We start from the raw sequence: 24937 nt of genomic DNA on the forward strand, positions 1-24937 counted from the left end.
CACATTTCTTTGTAAAGTGGTTATCGTAAACTGAATCCACTATTTAGAATTGTGTCTTTGAACTGGACATTTCTACTTTGGTCACTTTATTTTACACATAAGTATGGAAGCTCTTCTATGTTGTGGCCAGTGCTAATAATTTTGTAAAATACGGTCATATTGCTGCCTGTAATCACAATGACCCAAAAAACTTGAGGCAGGAGGATGGCAAATTCAAGGCCGGCCTCAGCAACTTAGTAGGATCCTGTTTCAAACAGAAGTGTGGGAGTGGAGATGTAGCTAAGACGCAGAATGCTCCTGGATTCAAGCCCCAGTAGTTGGGGGAGTGAGGCAGACATTGGCCATTTTAGTTTTTCTTGAAATAAGTTGTTATCCTGTTAAAGACAACCTCTTTCATTTGGTTACTTTAATTAAGAAGCAAAGTATAATTGAGTTTTAATTATTTTTCCAAGTTACTTTAATGGTTTCTTCTAATTACACATTGCATTTAATTGAATTGGATCTAATTTTACACACTCTGCATTCAGCTGTTGAAATTTAGAGGGGTAACTAGAGTCTGTGATTTGGAATTTCTCAGGACAACTGGAAAACTTTCATATGGTTAGACTTTCCACCCCTTTTGTACTTTGCCCTGTACTTGGCTCCATCATAAACATTTCTCCTGCTGTGGGGCAGTGATAATTTGTATAGTAGCTAGTTGTGATTCACGATGAGCCCTGGGAGAGAAAGCCACCTAATGGAGATGAAAAGGCTGCCTTTTAATCTGCTTTATACCAACACAGGTGGAAAATATGGCATTTCTATGGGTGGCCATCTGGCTGAAAGAAGGTTTTCCTTTATTTATTAGATGAAAGCCTTTTTTGATTGAATTTTAAATGTGTAATGTTTATTCCTGTTAGCTAAATGTGTCTGAAGGAGTTTGTAGTGTGAATCCAGAAGCTGCTTTCAGTAGTACATAGGCTTAGTAGGTGATTCTCCACAGTTCCCACAAAATGTATAGAACATGTGCTTTTCCTCATATTCAGCTAAATTGGATGTTTCTTGGACAAATCATCAAAACAGTTTTAATTAATTGCTTCAGCAAAGGTTGGGCTTACAAACCTTTCCCACTGAAGTGCCTCCTCATGGCCTTTCAGATGCTGTCGGCAGGGCTGTGTTGTCTACCTGTTTCTCACCACACAATGCAGGCAATATTCTCTGCATTTGGACAGTGATATTGGGCAGACCTTTCTATATTTTGTAGTTGTAAATATAGCCATTTAACTTCGAGCCTTGCACAATGTTAAAACCATCCTAGAATAACATGAAATATTTTCTCTTTTTGGACATGGAGTGGATATGCCTCCTCCTCCTCATTTTCTTCCTTCCACTCCTTCTCATCTTTTTCCTCCTCTTCCTCCTTCTCCCTCCTCCCTCTTCCTCCCTTCCTTTTTGGTACTGGGGTTTGAACCCTGGGTACTTTACCACTGAGCCACATCCCCAGTCCTTTCTATTTTTATTTTGAGACAGAGTCCTCCTCAGTTGCCCAGGCTGGCTTGGAACTTATCCTCCTCCTGCTCCAGCATCCTAAGTAGTTGGATTACAGGCCTACTGTGGTGCCCAGTAGATGATAACCTTTTTAAATGCATTGCCAGGCTTGTTAGCCTTCTAGGTTCACTTATACAGAATCCACTGAAGCTAAAGCAGTTCACAACTGGAATTTTCTTCCATGTGACAACTGATCAGTGCTATGCAGTGCCTCATGATAAATCCCAAAGTCTTGCAATTTGGGGAAGCATTGACCTTAGCCTGCTTCTTTCATCATATTTTCAACTACCTTTTTTCCTAAACCTGCTATTCTGACTAGTTCCCTAATTACCTCTTATGTTTTTTGGCCTTGGTAATTTTGCTCACACATGCCCCAACACAGAGAGTTTTCCACTTTCCTCTTTACTTTTCCAGATTCTCTCCAGTCTTCAAAATCTTTACACCGTGATGCTGCCCATCACTAGGTAAAGTGCCCCCAACACACCTTTTCCCACCTCAGAGTCCCTAAAGCACTATGGGCAGCATTTATTTGGTTATTAAACCACCCTGACTTACTGATTTTTCAAAAATTGATTGGTGGGCTGTAGCTTTTACATTAACTTCTCCATCTTGAAAGTGAATGCTGTGTTCCTGTGTTCTCAGTGCACACAGCCCAGTAGCTGGCTTGTGGTGGGTTATTGGAAATGTCTGTTGGAAAAAAAGATAGTTCCATTGATAGCAGAAAAGAGACCAGCATCAGGGGTTGGCTGATGTTGACAGTTCAGATTTTGAAAGAGTTTTAAACCATAACAGAGATACACCAGCATATATTCCCTAGAGGTTAGGTTGGACCTATGTTGGAAAAACATATGTATAAACACAGACTTAAAAGTGACTGACCCAGAGATAGTACTTTGCCTCATGATAGGAGGTAACCATTCAAAGAGAAGAGAGATCACCAGGTGAATCAAAAGCTCCAAAACACAGTGTTACCTAGAATTACAGGACAAAGGAACAGATGTGAGAGAAGGAGATAGATACATTATTCATTCAATACAGGTTTGGCATCCTTAGTCTAAAAATCCATAATGCTCCAAAATCCTAAACTTTTTAAGCATTGACATAAATGAAATAAGTAGAAAATTCCAAACCTGATCTCATGTGGTGGGGTGTAAATTGCAGGCACACTGAAAATATCAAATAAAATTACTTCAAGGCTAGATGTATAAGTTGTATATATGAAACAAATGAATTTCATGTTTAGACTTAAGGACCATCCCTAAATATTGTTATGTATATGCACATGTTCCCAAACCTGAAACTATCCAAAATCTGAATTGCTTCTGGTCCCAAGCATTTCAGATACTGCTACCTAGCCTATAGTAGAATTTCTAGTACCAAACAGTGGTGTCCTGTTGAATAGGGTCAGAATAAATGCAAGCAGGAGGAAAACTGAGGAAACGTGGGAAATAAAATCCTGGTTTGTCTGATGCTAACTCCCATAAGTTCTGATTATGCCTACACAAGTTTATAAATAGTTATGAGAAGCTATCAACCCCAGGGACTACAGAGGCTGAAGCAGGAGGATCACAAATTCTAGGCCAGCCTTGGCAGCTTAACGAGATCCTATCTCAAAATGAAAAAAAAATTTTAAAAGGCTGGAGATGTGGCTTAGTAATAAAGGGCCCCCGGATTCAATCCCCTACCAAAATAAAAATAATAATGATAAAGATAATAATGACTATGTGGGGAGGGTACTAACTCAAGGGCCCTTTACCAACTGAGCTACATTCCCAGTTCTTTTTATTTTGAGACAAGTTCTCACTAAGTGGCCTAGGCTGCCCTCAAAGTTATCATTCTCCTGCCTCAGCCACACAGGTCATTGGGATTACAGGCATGTGCTACAGTGACTGATTATAAGAAATTTAGCTAAGAAGCAGCTCTCAATTGTGTGGAATAAAGCAAAACTCATTAAGAGTTATGAAATTACCTGTTTGCTTATTATTCTAGCACAAATTTCACATATAACATTGGATATTTATTCAAATAACATTGAATAAATACAAGAAGTGGATATATATGAATATATAAATGTAAAGATGGCAATGTCAGGCCTGCTGTGTTAACCTTTTCTGTACAAACAAATTATTAAATTAACTAAACAAAATTGCTAATATTTAACCTTTTTTTAACTACAAAAAGTGATTTCATGCAGTTCAACCTCTGATCCTGTGTTCTAGGTTCCCTTCCCAAAGCTGCCTTCACAAAGCTATTAAGTCCACAAAATCCAAATCAAGGAGCAACAGAGAAATGCTCAGACAGAGATGGGAATTCAGTTCTAAACTTTTGTTGCTTCCCAGTCTACATTTCATGTTTTATTAAAAATAGTAACTGAAATACATTATCCTTATGGGTGTCAAGTTCACTTGTCAGTAAAGCATAAGCTCAGGATGGTCCTATGCTGTAGTCACGTCTCAGAGCAGGCATTTTACTAAAGGCATAGATCATTTGTTGGCTCAGTGACTGGAAGCAGTTCAGAGAAGACTCTTCAATAGGATCACATGTTCAAAAGTAGGAATAAAGCAGTGAGAACTCCAGGATCTTTGGGAAGATATTGTAAGGAATGTAATAAATTGTACAGGATGTGGAAGGAGAGGCATTTACTGGAGCTATGTAGCAGTCTTACTAGACGACGCTCCTAGTGCCTGCTGCCTCTCTCTTTTTTTTTTTTTTTTTTTAATAGAGTGCATCAGAGAGACAGAGTCCCAGACCACAAGGGCGCCCGTCTAGATCCTTCCTCTTGTCTTTATTCCCACAACCTCAGATGTGTCACTAATGGAATAAAGCTTTCAAGCGAGGAGGAAGATCAATAAAGATTTCATAAGGCTAGCAAAGACTTACTGAACACAATAGTATGCGGCTCAATTAGTTTTCTTTTTTTTTTAAATGAAAGAAGAGATTTAAATAATATTGGAAAGTCACCCAAATTACATGAAGTAGTGTTTTTAAATCTAAACATGATAGATATAGCTATCTGCTAGTCCTATCTGCTAATTACCTAAGATTTCCAAATTTTTTAATTTTGGGAATCTGAAAACGAATAAATTCCTGTATTCATTGTGTTCTTCAGTAGTGAAGTTTTTTGTATTTTGTCTTTAAAAATTACTCTGTGGAGATTTTATTTTTCTGTCATCACATTTGAGGGTTTTTTTTTTCTTTAAGGCTCATTTTTATTTTACTTTCAGTAAAGGACATTGCATCGTAGAAAACAATCATCTCTCCAAACTGCAGAAAGAGTGCTTATTACCACTTCCTGAGCCAGGGCAAGCCCTAAAAAAATCATACCTGAGGCCCCAGGGGATACAGTCATTCCTCTTCTTGTGGTAGCTGAGCTGAAACCAGTGCCTCACCCAGACCTTCATCCTACGTTGGTCACTTGCTCCCCAAGTTACCCTAGATTTGCTTTCCCACAAAGCTCTGATGAAATAGAAACCCAGTTTCCTACGTGTGTAGGGAATAGGCAAGAGCCAAAGATACTCTCTATGCTTTACTGAACCTTGCTGTAGGCCAGACTGTGCGCTGCCCTTCTGTACATTATCGCATTTCATTTCCAGAACTCAAAAACTGGTTTCCCCTTTTACAGATAGGGAAATTAAGACTTACTTTATTTAGTGACGTACTGAGGATTCACAGTTCACAAGGGACAGAGCCTTATTAACAGCCAACAGGCACCGATTGAGTGTGGAATGCCCAGGACTCTGGAAGAGCATGGAAGTTGGGGGAAGAGACTTTCTGGTCACTCATCAAGTAAGAAAAAAGTGCAAGATCTGAACCCAGGTTTCCCTGTGTCTTGGGCTCTTACCATGACACAGTGTCCAACTGAATGATTAGAAACTAGTACTATGTAATCTTGAGCTAAACAAGTTGAGAATCTTTAAAACTTTTTTGTATTTTACTACATTTAACATGTCAGTTTTACATGAACATAGACATTTTTTCAGATGGATTTTAAATTTGTTTTGTGATGAGTGTGACTCCAAGGGTCTCCTGGATAGAAATGAATTCCCGACTTCCAGATGGTAATGAAGAGTGCAGGTAGACCTCTATGCACAACTAGAGTTCATGCAACGAAAGTCAGAGATAGACAGATTCAAGTAACCAAGCCTCCAGTTTAATTAACTTACTTTTTGACATGAATTGCAGCATAATAAAGCAAATTACAGTCAAAGGAAAGCTTTTTATCATGGCTTATTCAGAAAAGTGAATTGATACGGAACATGTTTTGGGGTCTTGCTCATGTCCTTCATGGTCCAATTGTTGCATGATATTCAGTTAGTGTTGATGTTTGTTGTCAGGACTTGGGGAACTAGAGAGTCCATTCACCAGATAAAGATGAAATAATGTCTAACTCATCCAGGCATGACAGACATGAAAACATTTTAACTGTATTCTAAACCAATGGTGCCTATTATCTTTAAGTTTCCTAAGAATAATACATAGAATATTTCTGAACAGCTTGGGTAATTAAGGCTTTACTTTCTGTGCACTGGTAGTGGTGATAAAACAAAATTAGAATCTACTCCTTCCAAATCCCTGTGGCACTCTACCTTCTGTTTAAGTTTTTACTTCTTTATGAATGTTTGAAAGATTAGCTTTTAAAATAAGGGAAGACTGGACATAGTGGCACATGCCTGTAATCCTAGTGGCTCTCTGGAGGCTGAGGCAGGAGGTTTGAGAGTTCAAAGCCAGCTTCAGCAATTTAGCAAGTCCTAAACAACTTAGTGAGAGCCTATCTCTAAATAAAATATTTTAAAAAGGCTGGGGATTTCACTCAGTGGGTTAAGTGCCCCTGAGTTTAATCCCTAGTACTAAAAACAAATAAATAAAATAAGAGGAGAACTTGCTGTATCCCAGTGAGCAACAAGGTTTCCACCATACTGTTTTGGTCTTTTGGGGGTGCTTCTGAAGTTGAGACTGAAGGTCAAGACAAACCGATCATTGCTTCCAGACCTCTCCGTGGTGACTGCTCACCACATGATTTTGGCGAGTGGGCTGAGGGCGTACATTAAGGAATTTCAGAGCAGTCCGGCCTTCTGCTTCCCTTCCTGGGTCAGTGTCCACTCATACTTGTCTTGTTTGTCCCCTTCCCTCAGCACCAGTGTGAGTGATCCTTTCCCTGGGGTAAATTGCCAGGCAAAATTTCCTTACGCGTGGCAAAGTCATATTAGAAACCACTGGCTGAGGCCTTTTGTGGTTGAAGTTTTGATTTGCTGTCTGCCTGTTCTCTACTGAATCTTTACATACTCATCCCTGCAAATAAGGTAAAAGAGCTCAAGCATATGAAACTTAAGCCAGTAATCAACATTGTGGTGAAAGCTGTTATTTGAAACAAAGAAATTGTTTGAAACTGGCAGTTAGAACAGTTTTGTAAGATACGATTTAGTCTGTGGTTTTCCATGCCATAAATACTATATGTAATAGAAATACAGCCATAAAAATTCAGTATTTACCTTGTTTAGAGGGCAAAGAATGGGTCTCTATAGTTCACCTGTAGATTTTTAAAGTACATCTTGGGATCCATTTTTATCATTAGTCTTTCTGAAACATAATTATTATGATACACTTTCAACTTCAAAAATTTGGATCCCAGTTTTCCAGGTAATATATCCAGTGCTGCTGTTAGCTGAGTGAGGAAGTCAGAAATATGTAATATGTCAGTGGGAAAGGGCTACAGGTAAGGAGAGATGGGTGATGGGGTGCCGTTTTTAAATAGAACTCTATTATCCCAATTGAGCAGAGATGCAAAGAAAGTGAAGGAGAGATTTGTGTTGTTACCTGGAAGAAGAGCCTTTGGGGTATGTGCTAAGTCTTGAGATAGACTGCAAATTCAAGTCTAGCAGAGTAATAGGAAAAGTGATTAAAGGTAAAGGTCAAGCCATACATGTACCTTTCATGCCAAGTAGAGACCTTGGATTTTATTCTGGGAGATATTGGAGAATTTGGAGCAAAGGAACAGCATGGCATATTTTAAATGGGATCTTTAACTGAAGGGGTTCAGGGCAGGATCAGATACACCTGATAAGAGGATATTGCATCTGTGCCAGGTGGTGCATGCCTTAGCAACTCAGTAGGCTGAGGCAGGAGGATTGCAAATTCAAGGCCAGTCCTAGCAATTTAGAGAGATCTTCCCTCAAAAAAAATAAAAAGGGCTAGGGATGCAGCTCACTGGTAAAATAACCCTGGGTTCAATCCCTAGTACCAGCTCCCTGACTTCCCCGGCACCCAAAAAGATTACTGCAGACATTTGAGAAGAGATGATGCAAAAGGTGGGTGGTCAGATGCTTTCTAAGGTAGAGTTTAAAGAATCTACTAGTGGATTGAATGTAGGAAGTAAAAAGATAAACCAGAGATGACCCCAAGGCTTTGAGCCTGATCAGGTGGAAGAATGAAGAAGCCTTAGTTGAGGGGGATGCTGCACTTGGAGCAGTTTGTGGAGGCAGGAAAAATCAAGGGCTTGGTGTTGACATGATTTTTCAGGCAGAAGCAAGCATTCTTTGAAAGTATATTAAATCAAATGATACACGTGGGGACAACTTTAAACTTCCCCTTTTTAATAATCTTGTTGAGCTGGGGGTGAAGCTCAGTAGTAGAGGGCTTGCCTAGCAGCATGCCCAAGGCGCCCTGGGTTCAATCCCCAGCACCACAAATAAATACATAAATAATAATAGTCCTTGTTGTACTTGATTGGAAACTTTTCCAAAATCCTATTGAATTATCTCTACTGGTTGGAATTTTAAAACTCCTAATGTATGGACTTTATAAGACCTGAGATCAAAGACCTTAGTGTCCAGTGGTGCTTCCTCATGGCTGCTTGATGTGTGAATTGGACAGCCAGAATAAGAGCTCTTTGTGGACCCCTAAGTGACACATGAGCTGAGATCATTGACTTTTGGACATATCCTTCCCTACGTGAGGGTGGGAGTTGTAAGTGCTTCATTTTTTTCATTTCCTGAGTCTATTCTCTTACCTGATACAAAAGTGTTGACTGGGTAAATATTTCTGAATAAATTTCAAGAAACTAAATATATCTTGTCTCTCTTGTCTCCTTTTATAGCTCCTGATGGCAGTAAAGCGCAAGATAAGAAGAATGCTCCCACCCGCCCCTCCTCTACAGCTTCAGGACAAAATAGCATTCACTCAGGAAATAAACCAGGTACGTCGCATTGCATTTACTTTGGGAAAATGTAGGTTATTTCAAAAGCCTTAGAGGCATGCTGAGGAATTATAAACCAAACTAGAGTTTAAGAGAGCTGGTTTCCAGTCCTGCCACCCAAACACACTCATGGAGATTTGTGAGTTGAAATCTGAAGGCCTCTCACAGATTATTTGCTAGTTTACTCCCCCGTTGTCAGCTAGAGGGTGGGCATTGTGCCTTTTAACAAAATAACCCTAGTAAACTCATGAAGCCAACACTAGATGAATAAACGAGTTAGCAGGATATAAAGGTTTTCTCTCTTTAAAATGGAGATTCAGCTTCACGGCCTGCTTTCCTCACAGAATCATTTTGACAAGTCATTGAAATGATGTATGTGGATGCATTTGTTTACTGCCAAGTAGTGTTAAGAGGTAATAATTTTACTGTTCTGTTTGAAATGGTGTATACAACACAATTTTTCCCCCAGCATTATTGCATATCTCTTTTGTGACTTAAAAAAAAAAAAGAACCACTTAAAGAAATCTTCATGTAGTAAAGCTCACATAGAATTATGTTTTTGTTCCCTACAAAGCTTGCACACCTACATGGTAATTTCATTTTTAATAGCCTGTGATTCATGATCTGTTCCACTCGGTGATACAAAGAAGCAGTCTGTAAACAAATACAGTTGAATAGACAGAGCAGCTTATGGCAGATTCTTAGTAGGGATGAACATGCATTATGGCACTCAGATATTACAGAATGGTACAGCAAACTGAAGATCACTTGATGTTTTTGGAATCCTACTTTATTCAAGGCCAAAGAACAATAAATCACCCAAGAATAGTAAATTAGAATAAAGATATTTATAATAAGGTCTAGTCTCACAGAAAACATTCTCCTTTGTACTTTGGGATTTTTTTTCCCCCTCCAATGAGGAAATCATCTTGAACAGAATAGATAAACCAGGCTTGTCTTTTTGTTTGTTTGCTTGCTTTTGGGGAGGGCAGCATTGGAACTAGGGGCACTCTACCACTGAACTAGTCCCCAGCCTTTTTTCTTTTCTTTGTTTTGAGACAAGACCTTTCTCAGTTGCCCAGGCTGGCTTTAGACTCCTGAATAGGTAGAATTACACGTGTGTACAACCAGACCTAAATCAGTAAATCACCCAAGAATAGTAAATTAGAATTTACTATTATAAATGACAGCTGGCCTGTCATTTATAAGAAAGACAGTAACAATTGTTGTTGCAAGGGTTGCTTGAGCAGTTATTAGCAGGAAAGGATGTGCATTGTCAGCAGAGTTCTGATTCACAGGCTGAGATTTCCCCCTTTAGTCAGCTTGGCTCTCATTCATTCACTTATTAATCCATCTACTCACTTAACCCTGGCTGCTATTTCGTTTTTACTGAGCAGATTCTTCTGTGCCTGGGAGTCTGAGAGGTACTGTATGCACAAACAACATGGCCCTGTAGAACTTATTCTAGCAGATTTTATTCCTTATACCCAGGTGAGAATCCTACTAGAAGAAGTTCTTTAGCACAAAAACCTCATTATTTAACAATGAGAATTGAACACAGCTAAATTGTAGCTCTCAGGTTCTCCCCATCCACCACTGCTTCTAACTTGTGGCATTCTTTACTGTGTAGTCAGTACCTATATATCCTGCTAACTCATTTATTCATCTAGTGTTGACATCATGAGTTTACCAGGGTTATTTTGTTAAAAGGCACAATCCTTACCCTCTAGTTGACAGTCTGGGGGAGTAAACCAGTATGTGAACTGCCAGTGTGATGAGAGGTGTGCACAGAGACTAGCAAGGACAAAGGTCAGAGTATCACAGTTTGTTGTCAAGCACAATGGCACACACCTGTAATCCCAGTTACTTGGGAGCTGAGACAGGAAGATCACAAGTTCAAGGCAAGCCTGGGCAACTTATTGTAACCCTACCTCAAAATAAAAATGAAAAGGACTGGATATGTAGCTCAGTAGTAGAGTGTTTAGCTAGTAAGCAAAAAGCCTTGAGTTTGCACTGCAATTACATAGGAAGATAGATGAATAAATCAAGGTTTTTGGTTTTCATTCTCTAGGGCATTTTTTAAATGAAAAAAAAAGTATAATATTTTGGGAGATTTTGAATATTGCACTAACTACTAGATTTAAACATCCTAACTAAATGATTTCTTTCTTAACCAAGTATATTTCAGCTAAATTTCTTTCCCTCCTTTAACTCTGATACTTGGAACCCATTCCTCTACTGTTGATCTCTCTTCTAGAGCATCTCTGATGTAGAAAGCATCTATCCACATTTAAACTGTGAATGTTTTCCATTTGAACCACGTCATGAAAGTCCTGCATGGCATTTTATAAGTATGAGCACAGGCTGTCTCACGTTATCCAAGAAGAACTATTGCTCCCAGCTTCACTTAGTCCTGAGTACTTGAACCCAGACTGGAAGAGACAGTCTGAGGAGTATAAATGTGTCCATTTCTGCTAGTCCTGAAGTAGGGATGGTTCTTCATACTCCATCAGCTACCTCCAAATTATCAATTTTCTCTAATTAGAAGAGAAAATTACATTTTTTATACACCTGAGAAAAGATGAAATTCAGATTCATTAAAAGTTTCTTTTAATCCCTATCCCTCTACCTTAGGTCTCTAAAAGAGCCACTTAAACTTCATTCTCCCTTATTTGTAAATAACTTCCTTCACAGGGGAAGGTGTGCTTGGGATCTCCCAGTCCTGCTGTGACTACCCCATCACGCCCTTCTCAGGACTGTAGCTGTGGTGCAGTGTAGAAGGCGTAGGACTGAGTTAGGGTCTGGTTTAAGCCATATCACTAGTCATCTCTTTTTTCTCTCTCTCATTTGAGTCATAGCCTCAGTCCTATTTTGTATTTTATTTAGAGACAGGATCTCTCTGAGTTGCTTAGCACCTTGTAGTTGCTGAGGCTGGCCAGTTGAACTCCTGTCTCAGCTTCCCGAGCTACTGGGATTATAGGAGTGTGCCACTGTGTGGGCTCCTTTGTATTTTTTGAGACAGGGTCTTACTGAGTTACTTAGGGCCTCACTAAATAAATAGATGTGAGACCTAAGTCACAGGATTGTTGGGACTAATAAAATGATAACATATATGTGAAGGTGCTTTGTAAAATGTGCAACACTAACAAGTTATTTATCATATAAACAGTAGTTATCAGTTCTGAGTCAGGGTCTAGTGAATCCTGAAAAGGACTGCCAGCATGAACTGGTTTCTCTGACCTTGGGAGTAAGTCTTCAGAAGAGTGACCTTACTTTAGGTTTGTACAGAACAGTCAGGGTTTCTGCATATCATCAAAGACAGGAGGAGACTGCAACTGCAACTTTACTTATACCAAAATCCTGTTTCTTTTTTTTTTTTTTAAATTCTTTTTGTAGTTGTAGATGGACAGCAAACCTTTATTTTATTTATTCACTTATATACTTATTTTTATGGTGCTGGGAATTGAACCCAGGGCCTTGTGCATAAGAGGCAAGCATTCTACCAACTGAGCTATGTTCCCAGCCCAAAATCCTGTTTCTTTTAAGCCCTTCTTTCTTCTGAGAATCAGTAACTTAATTTTATGCTAACGATTGAGATTCCATGTGGAATATACATAATGGTAAATTATTTTGTGTACCTTGATTTCATCTTCAGGGAAAATTAAGTGGGAATGGAAACAAGAAAAAAGGCAATGTATTATAGAAAGTTTACTATTTACTTGAAATTCTTCAATTGTAATTTTTCCTTTTTGAAAACCTATCTTTAAGGACAACTTTTGTCAGTTTTTAGTTATTAAAACTGAAATTTTAATCTCTAATGTTTAGAGTTTCAAAAGTCTTTTTGTAGTTGCATTGCCTCATCGATCCAGGTTAATGGAAGCTTAATATCCTCCGTGAAGGCTGGCTGTGGTCATTCGGTCATTCACTCAATAAATGCTTATTGAGTCTCTTCTTTTTGCCAGGCACAGGCCTAGGCATTGGGAATGCAGCAGTGAACAAGAGACCAGCCTCTGCCCGCCTCCACCTCCCATTTGTATCTGTCACAGGTGTTAATGATATTCCCAGCCTTTTTTATTTGGGGACAGGGTTTAGCCAGTTGAACTTGCAATCCTACTTCAGCCTCCTAATTTCTGGGGTTACAAGCTGGTTGTACTTTTGGACCAGGGATTAAAACCAGAGGTGCTTACTTAATCATTGATTATACATTTCAAAGGCACTTAAATGGGAAGCATTACATTGCATAATCAGGAGCTGCCTCATTACTGCAGGAGACCCAGGTCTTGTTATGGCTCTCAGTATTGGTGTGGGTAGGTGAGGGCTTGCATGTTTTTCTTAATTATTTCTTATTTTTTGATACTGAGGATTGAGCCAAGGCACGGGATGCCACAGCTACATCTCCAGGCCTTTGTATTTTTTTGTGTGTGGGGGGGGGAGTTGGTATTGAACTAGGATTGAACTCAGGGGCACTCAACCACTGAGCCACATCCTCAGCCCTATTTTGTATTTTATTTAGAGACAGGGTCTCTCTGAGTTGCTTAGCACCTTGTAGTTGCTGAGGCTGGCCTTGAACTCCTATCTCAGCTTCCCAAGCTATTGGGATTACAGGAGTGTGCCACTGTGCAGGCTCCTTTGTATTTTTTGAGACAGAGTCTTGCTGAGTTACTTAGGGCCTCATTAAGTTGCTGAAGTTGGCCTTGAACTTGTGTTCCTCCAGCCTCAACCTCCTGAGTTACTGGGATTATGAACCATATGTTATTATTAATTCTTTACAAAATTTTGTATAATATTTAGCATGTACTTAAAAGAAAGTTAGAAATGGCACATTATTATTGATTTGTTGTCTATTGACAGAATTTGTCAGTGTAATTTAAAAAGTAAACTATTACAAACTTCAATGTGCTTATGATTTTTATAAACAAAGTTGATTTTCAACTTTTCTGTTGAGTTTTAGAAGTAAACCTCATATTAGTTAGTGAATATTTTAGGTGACAAGTTAAAATTTGTCTTTCTAACTTTATCTTCAAGTTCTTTCTTTCTTCAAAATATCATTTTGCTTTCTCCCAAACCCAATAACCTAGTATGGTGGTGCATGCCTGAACCTAGAAGGCTGAGATAGAAAGGTCACAAATTCAAGGCCAGCCTGCGTAACATAGTGAGACCCTGTCTCAAAATGTTTTATAAATGGCTGGGGATATAGGTCAGCATTAGAACACTTGCCTGGCATGGGCAAGGACCTGTGTTCAATTCCCAACACCACCAAAAAATACCCCAAAAAGCCCTTGACTGACCCTTAACAAACTGCCTGAGAAGGGACCACATGACCACTTTCCTGTTTCACAATTAAACCCTTTGGAGGCAGGGCCCTATTTTCCTACAGAAAGGTTAACCTAAAACTGAGCCTGGTGGTGCACACCTGAAGGCCCAGTTACTCCAGAGTTTCACTTGAGCCCAGGAGTTCCAGACTAGCCTGGGCAACATAGTAAGACCCCATCTCAATAGAAACAGACCAAAACAGGCATACCTAAAACCAAAAGCAAAGTGTAACATGGTCATCACCTGCCTTCTCATGAGTTCCACTGCCTGGTTTATGCAGGCTCCTGTTGGGCTTTTATACAGTTTTTCTTTCCTTTAAATTTATAAATTCTATGAAGTCAGAGGCTTTGGGGTGCAAGGCTTTTAAATTTGTTAATGAAGCACTCCTATGTGGTCTGTAATGTGTGAGGCAGCTTCCTGTTTTGAACATGAGACCCTAAAAGTATGATATCAATTTAGTAGATAGAACAACCTGATTTTTAGTGTGATTATTGTTATTATTTGTTTCTATATGAGCCTGTAAAGGTAGCCCTCTGCTGGACAAATGGGGACACACATGCGCAGACACACAGGGCATCTCTGTATAATCCAAAATCCTCACTGTGCCCAGTGAGTCCAGTGACTTGGCCCTGTGTCTCCAGGCCCAGAGCCTGTTGACCTCACTCTGCTTGAGTTATTCAGATCTCCCTGTTTCTTGATCACATGAGGCACTTGTGACCTCAGGGCTTTTGCAGGGTTTTTGTGGAATATCTGCACAGCTGACTCCCTCATTTCCACCAAGTATATACACAAAAAAATTATCATCACATCAAGACCTTCCTTAGACCTCATCTAAAAATTTAAGCATCCTCTTCATAATGCTCTTTATTGCTTTGTTGTCGCCTTAGCATTTAACTCAGTCTAACATTCTATGTCTTTTTCATTCTAGTTATTATTTTTTATTTATCTTGTTTATTAGATTTTTCCTGAGTAGGATGGTAAAGCCCATGAGGACTGAGGTTTTCATCTTTATGTTGGCTGCTATATTTCTCAGTATACAGAACAGTGTCTGGAACTTAGTAAATATTTCATGTGAGCTGAATGAATAAGTTGATTTCCTGGGCGTTACATGCTAAGCATTATACCGATGCTCACTATCTTTATGATGATGTGAGATTGGTTCTGTTTTTGTCCTCATTTTTACAGGTAATAAATAAAAACTATGTCATAGCTTGAGGAGGGTAAGTAGTGTGACTGTATTTATATACCAAGTGACAGAATAGAAACTGAGTTCCTGTCAGGCTGATTCTAGTCACTTCTAACTAGTAAACACCTGCTCAGTATCAACTCAGTTTGGATCCTGTTTGTTATTAAGAAACAAATTTTTTGATATTGAAAGCATAAAAATAATAGAAGTTTCATAGAAACACAAAACATCATTTATATTTTTTGATGAAATAGCAAAAAAGCCACAAATAAATTATGACCTTACATTGTTTTTATTTTATATTTTGGTGTTGCTGAGTATCAAACCCAGGACCTTGTGCATGCTAAGCAGATGCCCTACCACTGAGCTATACCCCCACTCCTACATAATGCTTTTAAATAGAAGAAAAATGCTTTGGAATTCTCAGAAGAGTTATAATATTCAAGGTATCACTGTAACTAAGGACACATGTACTGATTGTTCTAAAACATAAAGTGATATTTCATTCATCACATTAATGAGACCAAAGAATATTTTAATATATATATTTTTTAAAAACCATTCTTTCTCTCATATATATTTTTTTGTCTTACTTTCAGAACTTCCACTTGTGCTACGGGTTGATGACCGGCAGCGGCTGGCCCGGGAGCGACGCGAGGAACGGGAAAAGCAGCTAGGTACCCCAGACCCCCATCCCCAGCCTCATGTGGTCATTGAGGGACACTCTTATTGACATGTCACACTTTCTTCTCCAGGACAAGGGACACTTGACACTGGGCAAATGGAAGTCGCTGTAACAACCATGCTGTCTTGCACACCTTTATGAAGATTGTGAAGCTGAGTTTAGCATGTGATAAAAACACAGGGTAGTGTTAAATAACAGCAGGCTCCAGGGATTAGGGAGCTCATTCATTTCTTAGTACATTGTAATCACAGTGTATCATGGGGCCCCACAGGGCGTGCACTTAGGAGAGGGGGAATGGTGTTACTTACATTTTAAAGCTGAGAATAAACAAGGACAGTAAACAGTTGGTTCTGTTTTCTGACAAGTTTGAGACTATGCACTGCTGGGGCACTTAGTGGCTTCCATGTTAAAGCAATGCTGCTGTTGAATTTATAGGCAGAAGCATGAGAGGGATTTTCTCCTATTACCAGAGGCCCTTGTGAATTGGGCTCAGTGGCTCTGATATTTGACTGCAGTCTCCTGGCAAACTGAATCAGGACTAGCTTACCAGGAAATGGAGACCTGAACACTGGGGCAGAACAGTCACTCTCTCCAGAACCTTGGGCAAGGAAGCTGGCACCAGCTCCCCTTCGCTTGATGTCCATTTATACGGTTGCTGGAACAGGATACTCTGTTTATGTACCTTGAAAAGATAAAATGCCAGGTCAGTGTGTCCAGAATGTGTAGGCATTTAAAACAAAGACTCACTAAGGTTGCCAAAATCTTTCCAGAGCATGGCCCATAACTTTTTTGAAGTCCTGCAGCCTAAGAGAGGTAACATTCCTACCGTTACACAGAGGAGACCAGCCCCGATGTCCCATCCCTTTATTATTCCTTTTCGAGAACCTAGACTTTTAGAATTGTGTGGACGCTGGTTTACAAGTCTGTTGGCACGGCTCGCAGCTTTCCACACAGGCCTACTCCTCTCCCTTGCTGTAATGGCCAGGTGAGGCCATCTCTTCTGTTGCCAAACTTTTTTAGACACAGATTTCAATAAGTTGGTGGAAATGAAAAGGCTCTACTGTTTTTCTGAGGCTGGTGTTTTCCTCCCAGGCCTAATGTTCCCTGTCCCTAATGGGTTTCCAGCAGGCAGGCAGGCAGGTTCTGGGGAAGCAGCCGGGCCATGGCCTTGAGGCTTCCTTTCTCCTGTGCATTATGTCCATTGCTCCCCAGTAAAAAAGATTGGTAGGATGATGGCCAGAGTGAGGGAGCAGGGGAGAAGGCAGAGCTATGGAAGCCAGAAGAAGCTCCAGATGACCAAGCATAAGAAACTGACTACTGTGCTGGGGTGGTTAATTGTTTGCACTGTTTTCAGATCCATCCCAGTTAGCACTTTTGTCCTCTTCCATCACCTGTGTTGCCTCAGAGGTACTGCATTCCTAGAAGGAAAGCATTCCATAGTGTCAGGAGGCCACTCCTTTATGGTTTAAATCCCACTATGAGTTAGCTTTTACATATTTAACTCAGATCTTTTCATCATGGTTTCTTTAATATTCTAAGCCAAGCATTAGTAGTTTTCTGTGGAAAATAGGAATATGCCGGTCAAACAAAAATAATTTCACTTCTCATGCTGTAAAGGTGTAAGACTCTCAGTTCTGAGAGCTGGGGTTATAGCTCAGTGGTAGAGCACTTGCCTAACATGCTTAAGGCCCTGGGTTGAATCCTCAGCACTACAAAAAAAAAAAAAAAAAAGAGAGAGACCTTTACCTCTGAGTCTGCAAATTCTCCCTAAAAGTACCTAGCTTTGTATGCCGAGTGACAAGAATTTTGAAGTTGTAGCACCATATTTCAATTCATAGCAATAATACCAAACATGAATCATTAATTTATATGTTCAAAAACTTCATTGTCCAGACATTGTGATGAAAAGATGGGTAAAGAGAGTCTAGTGAGGCCAGAGAAGCCAGCAGTAGGTATAGTATGTGATCTGTGTGCTGACAGCAGGTGTGCACAAGGGTACTGGGAGTCCACAGAAGTGCCTAACCCAGCCTGCCTTGTGTCTGGTCCCACTGAGCTCCCAGCATGGAGTCAACAGAGGGACAGATGGGCAGGGATTATAGAACAGAGTGGGAAAAAAGCAGGTGGAAAAAAAGGCATTCACTAAGAAACCCAGTTTGTTCTTCAGATTATTATATGGATCAAAGTAACTTTCAGATAATTATATGATTTTATTATCACAACTTTTCTCATTATGTGACTCAGTATATAATATACATCTCCTTAATCCTAGTCCTGCCACATTAAATATCATATTTTTATTCATTCTGACTTCATCTCTTTTTTTGTTACTAGAGTCATCATTTTAATATGTCTTTTTATTTTTCTTTGCATTATTTTCATTTTCTTTTTTAATTTTAAAGCAGTACCTTTTACCTACTGTTTTTAGTTTGATCTATTATAATTGCCAAGTCTTGTGAGGCTTCCATCAATCTTCATAAATATGTGAATAAACATATGCAAAATTTGTATATTTGTATAGGTGTCATGAGAAATCCAGCACCTAATCTAAGCTGTGTCTTAAGAGAACATGAGAGTTGTTTCTAAAAAAAAAAAACTATAATACTAAACAAATATCACAAGGTACACCTGACTACTCAGAAACTAAAATTGTGCTTTCCAGAAGCTGTGACAGCACTGGAATATTTTAAAAAGAAAGAAAAATGTAGGGTGTGGTGGTGCATGCCTATAATCCCAGATATTTAGGAGAATGAGTCAAGAGAATCCCAAGTTGGAAGCCAGTCTCAGCAATTTAGCAGGATTCTCAGCAATTTAATGAGACCCTGTCTCAAGAAGAGCTGGGGATGTGACTCAATGGTAAAGTGCCCCTGGGTTCAATTCCCAGTACCAAAAAGAAAAAAGAAAAAAAAAAACCTATTGCTGAATAAAAAATATATGGAGTGTGCTTATTTTGAAAATAAAAACTAGTTCATACTATCAGCTGTTATTGAGCTTTCCAACTGAAACTCTTCAAGTAAAAAAAAAAAAAAAGGGGGGGGGGCGGGTGGAGAGGAGTCCATAAATTTTGAGAAGCAGAGTTAAAAATGAATGACCAGTGAGACTGATTTTTACTGTTGGATATAGGTTGAAATTAATATTGAAATCATTAAGGTTTGGGGTTCACATATTTTAAAAAACAAAGTAGTGGAGGGGGAGTGAAGGTCTGGTGTCTTGTTCCTGGTGGCCTATTTGCATGTAGGAAAACTCTATTGGTGATTTTCTGTGGGTAGATCTGAATCCTGCTTTAATGCTTTTTATGGTAGGATTAAAGCACATGGCCTGCTCTTTCTACATTATCCTTTAATTTTTCACATAAAATCATGTATAATTCTTCATGTCTGAGACTGTCCTCTCAGTTGTTTAGGCATATGTCCTCTGAAAGCTTTATTTTTCTGCCTTAAAAGCTTTATAAGTGGTCTCCTCAATCACCATCTAATTCTGTTCAGGCCATTCTTTCAAACTGCCCGATCTTGAGTGCTGTATCTCTTTGGCTTTCTCTCCTCTAAGCTTTAGTTTTATATTTCCTAGGAGTGGTGAGGGTATCATTTGTTCTGATTTGTTCAACTCTCCCTTTTTGATGATGTGGGTTCCACATTCCCAGCTACTATTGCCTGAATCTCAACTTCTGTACAACTTAATTGTGCATTTATCTCGCACTCTCAAACTGAATTGTCATGATAATATCTGTGTCCTAATCATTTGCACTAGTTCTTTTCTGGCTTCAAGAAATTATTTTGTGGTGATTTGGGAATCTGAGGCAGGAGAATTACAAATTCAAGGCCAGCCTGGACAACTGAGCAAGACCTTGTCTCAAAAATTTTTTAAATAGATGGGAGGGGGTGAGGTGCTGAGGATGTAGCTTGGTGGCAGAGTATTTCTTTTTTTAGCCATTTTTAAAATATTGTTGCTGCAAGAGGCACTGGGTTCTTTCTGACTGCTATTGGGTCTTTTATAAACTGAAACATTCTCTCTTTCATGGCTGGACCACGACTGCCCACTGACTAGACTCCATTCTGGCTTATTGGGCCACTTGTAACAACCAGTTGTCAGTTTGGACTCAGCCTCATCTTATAACTAAGGCTTCATCTACCTTATCCCAGTATGTGTGTAGAAGTTGACATTCTCTATCCCCACATTCTTTAAGTCACAAGTATAGGTGCTTCTGTCTTCAGAACAAATTTTATATCCATGCTTGTATATTTACTACCAGTGCCATCATCCTAGTCCTGGCCTTAATCAATTTATTTCTTAGTCACTGAAATTGCCCTACAGTTTCTTTATTCCTCCAGCTGTAGTTAGTGCTAGTCCTTCTTTTCAAAGCCTTCCCAGGAAAACTTCATCATCTGCCCCCTTCAGAAAATCCTATCAGTTTTTTGCTAAATGCTCTATCTTACATAACTATTGTATTTTCATGCACATTCTATTTTTTATTTTACACTTTACTCACTTTTTTTAGATTTAAATTTTATGCAACTTCCTGGTTATACATGTTTTAAGCTTATAAAGGGTACAACCATGGGCCACACAGAGTGGTGCACCCCTACAACCCTAGATACTTGAGAGGCTAAGTCAGGAAGATGGCAAGTTCAAGACCAGCCTGGGCAACAGACCCTGTCTCAAAGTTAAAAATGGGCTGAGTGTGTAGCACAGTGGTAGAGCATGCCTGGGTTAAATCCCCAGTGAGAGAGAGAGAGTAAGTAAAAGAAAGAAAGAAGGAAGGGAGGAAAATTTAAAAAGGACTATGGGTATAGCTCTGTGGTAAAGCACTGGATTTGATCCCGAGCACCACATTAAAAAAGAAAAAAGTCTTTCCATGGTTTCTAATTCTCTGTACCCCTGTACATAGCACAGTGCTAAGTATAAAGCACATGTAATAAATATTTGCTGACTTTCCTTACTCTACAGAATTTGATGAAATAATAATAGGTAATAATAATTACCTACGGGCCAGGTAATATCTTAAACACTTCAGTATGCATTATCACCTTTAGTAGAAAATTAGTACAGAGATTGTATTTTTGTGTGTGGTACTGGGAATTGAACCCCAAGCACACTCTATCACTGAGCCACATCACCAACCCTTTTCACTTCTTATTTTTGAGACAGGGTTTTGCTAAATTTAGCAAGACTGGCCTCAAACTTGAGATCTCTCCTGCCTTAGCCTCCTGAGTACCTGGGATTTCAGGAAAGTGCCACTGTGCCCAGCTTGTATTTATGCTTTTTGTTGTGTGGGCCTGCCATAGGTCCTAATGTACAGTATTTATTAGATTGCCCTTTAAATTTAAAATACAATCTGATTTAGCTTAAGGAAGATAGAGTAGTTGATAGACCCTTCTTCTTTCTGCCACATTAGCTATTTAAGCATGTTTTTAGTATATATAGGATCAAGATCCACCTGAAAATTCCTCAATAAGCCATCCACCTGAAAATTCCTCAATAAGCCATGATGCTGTCGAGTAGGGAGAGATCTTTCTGCTTTAGACATGAACGGTGGACTTTCTGAAGGCTCAGGATTGGAACTGCATCCTATTCACTTCGGAGGAAGGGCAACTCTTATCCTCTAGAAGGGAGATGGGCAGCTGCCTGTGGATTCTCATTGGACTCAGAAAGAGGGCAAAACCTGAGTGTTGAAGTGGCTTCTGACAACATTTTTGAGAAACTTAAAAGGCATTTATTTCCAGTTGCCTTCAAGTCCATTAGGAGTAATAGATCCTTTTGCTAATTTCTCTTCAGAAACCATTACAGGAATCAGAATGTGTAGCATTTATGCAGCAGAATGTTGTGTTTTACTGTAGCTAGCTTAAAGCATGACTAACCCCCACCTTCTGAAGTTGCTTTGTGTTATTTTAAATTCATCTGCACCTTCAACTAGTACCTAACATGTGGGTATTATTGAGCCTGGATGCTGGGGATATTAAGTGAAGAAGATAAATTTCTTAACCTCCTGGAAATTATATTCTAAATGAGGGAGGAAGATAATAACATAGATTGCGTAACATTTTAGCTGAAATTTATTTCTTATGCATCCCATAACTAATCTATCATCAACTGTCCTTAAAATAGATCCAGAATATAACCCCTGCTCACAACCAGCGCTGCTGGCGCTGCACCCCAGCCACCAGCCTGTCACCTGGGTGTTGCTGCAGCCTCCATTGCCTCCCTCATCTCCCATCTACAGAGTCCCTTCCTTTTCAGAGTGTTTGAAATATTATGTTTAATTTTTGTTTAAGTGCCTTGGCACACTTTTGGCACTCAGTAAATATTTAATTATTTTGTCTTTTTCTGAGACTGAAATTTTTTCTCCGGTTTTTTTGAGGGCTGGGAATCAAACTCAAGGACTCAACGAGTGTTTTATAATGGAGCTATATCCCTAGTCCTCTGAAACCAAAGTCTTTATGTGACTAGACTTGTATTCCCAACTAGGGCTTTTGGGGATTTTCTGTATTCTATAAAATCATGAAAAATAATCACAGAATAAATGATTGATTAATATATTTCTTGAAGAAAATTGAGCTTATGAATCTTTAATTAATTTATATTTTGGCTTTCATAGCCAAGTGCAAACCTGTATATAAGATTTATCATACTGTAGTATTTTTGAACAAATAAGATAACTGTAAGAAGGATCTTAACCTTGAACAAACTTCAATTAGATTAAAGTCAAGGTGTTTTTTCCTAGGAAATTTCTTCAGACTTCCTTTGTCCATCCAGTGATAGTTTTTACATGATGGTTGCTTTGTTTGTAATTTTTTTCTCCCTAATCTCAATTTTATGTCAACTCGGGACAGTGCTATTAATAAGTATGGCCAAGAGATAAACCATCATTTCAGTCTGGTTTAGAATATTCATCTCAACAATGCTGATAGGCAAGTTGGTGTTAATGAACAAATAATAAATAATACTGTATGTAGTCCTGGCTGGGTTTTTACCTGACTTGGGGCACAGCTCAGTGCTAGAGTGCTTGTCTGACATGCACCAAGCCCTTGGTTCCATCCCCAGCAATACACACCTATAAAAGAATAGAGTAGTGCCTGAAACTCCCCCTGATTGCATACTTCATATTATTTGATTAGGACGGTCATTGTTTTGAGAAGGGATTTTCCTCTTTAGAAACTGAAGACAAAAATATACGGGCATCAAGGAAGCAGTCTTTCTCATCCAAATGTTAAATGGATAAACTTTGGCACGACCATGGTCAGTCTTGGCATCTAAACCTTCTATAGTTGGCACTTACTGAATTTGTGTACAAAACCTCACAAGGCCAGACTGCAGGTAACAGACAACTTAAGGATCCAAATACCCCTTAAGTGGGAGGAATATGGACATTAGCACATACCAGAGCAGCTGTATCATGAGTCAGGCTGGGGCCTGGAAAGAATAGCTTGTTGTTCAATGGATTGGGTAAGCAGAAGATGAGGCCATAACGTAAAATGAATCATGTGACTTAGCCATTATTTTTTTTCTTCCAAATGTACCTTGCCTTTTAGGGTAAAAATAAAAAGTTTTTAAAACCTGAAAAGCGAGGGTTAGTATAAGCAGATGTTAAGAGAGGTTGAGTGATCTTGGAAGATCAGAGCCTTCACATGTGGATGGCTGACTTCTCCTGGGATGGAGGAGGAGGTTAGTGGTCAGGAGATGCCAGCCCAGGCCCCTTAGCACAATGGCTCATTGTTTGCTTCTTGAGTCAGGCAGTTCGGGGTTTGAATTCCAGCTCCACCACTTTACTTATTGTGAGACAGCGGGCAGGTTACTTCACTTCTCTGTTTCTCAGACTTCTCATCATGATGTAAGTTTAATAGCAGTGTCTGCTCACGGAGTGGTTGTAAAGACAAACCTGTGAATCACTTGGTGTCGCCATGCAGTCAGAGCTGATAACATGATGATGGTGACGGAGATGAGAATGGCAGGTCACAGGATTCCCTGGCCCTGACTCAGAAACATGGAACCGGGAAGCCTTCTGTTTCAGATCTCAGGAGTGGCAGGTGGAGGGATGTTCTTGCCTCCTGGGAGGGGCTCAGCGAGACAGCCAGGTGAAGGGAACCACCACCTCCTATGAGGAGGGTGAATGGATTAGCTTGAGGCTGTAGCAGAAGAGTTCCAGTGACAGCCGTTGGTGTGTCCAGCAAAACTCCTTGCTTGATCGGAGGTGAAACTCTGTTAAGCCTGGCCCTGAGGATGAGAATGCCTGGAAGGCCTTTTTCTTCCAAGTGTACCTTGCCTTTTAGGGCAAAATTAAAAGATTTTATGTGCTAATGTCCATATTCCTCCCACTTAAGAGGTATTTGGATCCTGGAAACTTTGATCTCTTTGTTTTGCTTCCTTATCTCAATAGTCATTCAGCCCAGGTATCAAGGAGAACTGCTGTCCTAGCACTTCAGTCTCATGGAGGCCAGCAAAGTAGGAAGGCCCAGTAAGGGCAGAGGATGGTCTCATAGGTATCCTACAAGGTCATGCTTCCTTTTCCTTTTCCTTCCCCTCCCTTCCTCCCTCCTTTCCTCCCTTCCTTCCTCCTTTCCTTTCCTCCTAACTTTTTTTCCCTCTTGTGGGACTGGAAATTGAACTCAGGAGTACTTTTCCACTGAGCTACATCTGCAGCCCTTTTTATTCTTTGAGACAGCCTCACTAAGTTGCTGAGTCAGGCCTCAAACTTGCCATCTTCCTGCTGGGACTACAGTGTGTACTTTCCACACCCAGCAAGGTCACGCTTCCTACCAGACTATTCTTCCCCATGTAATATCCAAATGCGAGTTGAATGAAAGAACAATTTAAATGACAAATTGAGAAGGCTTTGAATTATCACTAAAGCCAATAGAAGTCACCTTGCTTGGAAGCCCTTGAGTCCTTTAACTCTTTAGTTCATTTATTGAAATGTACTTTAACTGTCTGCTTAACTAGACATTGTGAATGTGGGGAAGAGCTCCAGTAGTTAAACACAGGGTGTTACCTTCTGCCATGTAAGGACAGTGATGGAAAACTGAACAGAGCAGTTCAGTTGGAG

General features: G+C 39.6%; 1 protein-coding gene across 16 annotated transcripts in view; it reads left to right on the plus strand.

Moving 5' to 3' along the window:
• Map7 (microtubule associated protein 7) overlaps window positions 1-24937 on the plus strand; it is a 172273-nt gene that overhangs the window by 102009 nt on the left and 45327 nt on the right. For all 16 annotated transcript variants that reach the window (XM_078019066.1, XM_078019069.1, XM_021729438.3 and 13 more), the window contains exons 2-3: window positions 8621-8719; window positions 15818-15895. In XM_078019066.1, coding sequence (XP_077875192.1) covers window positions 8621-8719; window positions 15818-15895 — 177 coding nt within the window. The remainder of the gene's footprint in view (window positions 1-8620; window positions 8720-15817; window positions 15896-24937) is intronic.

The sequence above is a fragment of the Ictidomys tridecemlineatus genome, chromosome 8, assembly GCF_052094955.1.
Source record: "Ictidomys tridecemlineatus isolate mIctTri1 chromosome 8, mIctTri1.hap1, whole genome shotgun sequence".
In the NCBI taxonomy this organism is placed as follows: Eukaryota; Metazoa; Chordata; class Mammalia; order Rodentia; family Sciuridae; genus Ictidomys; species Ictidomys tridecemlineatus.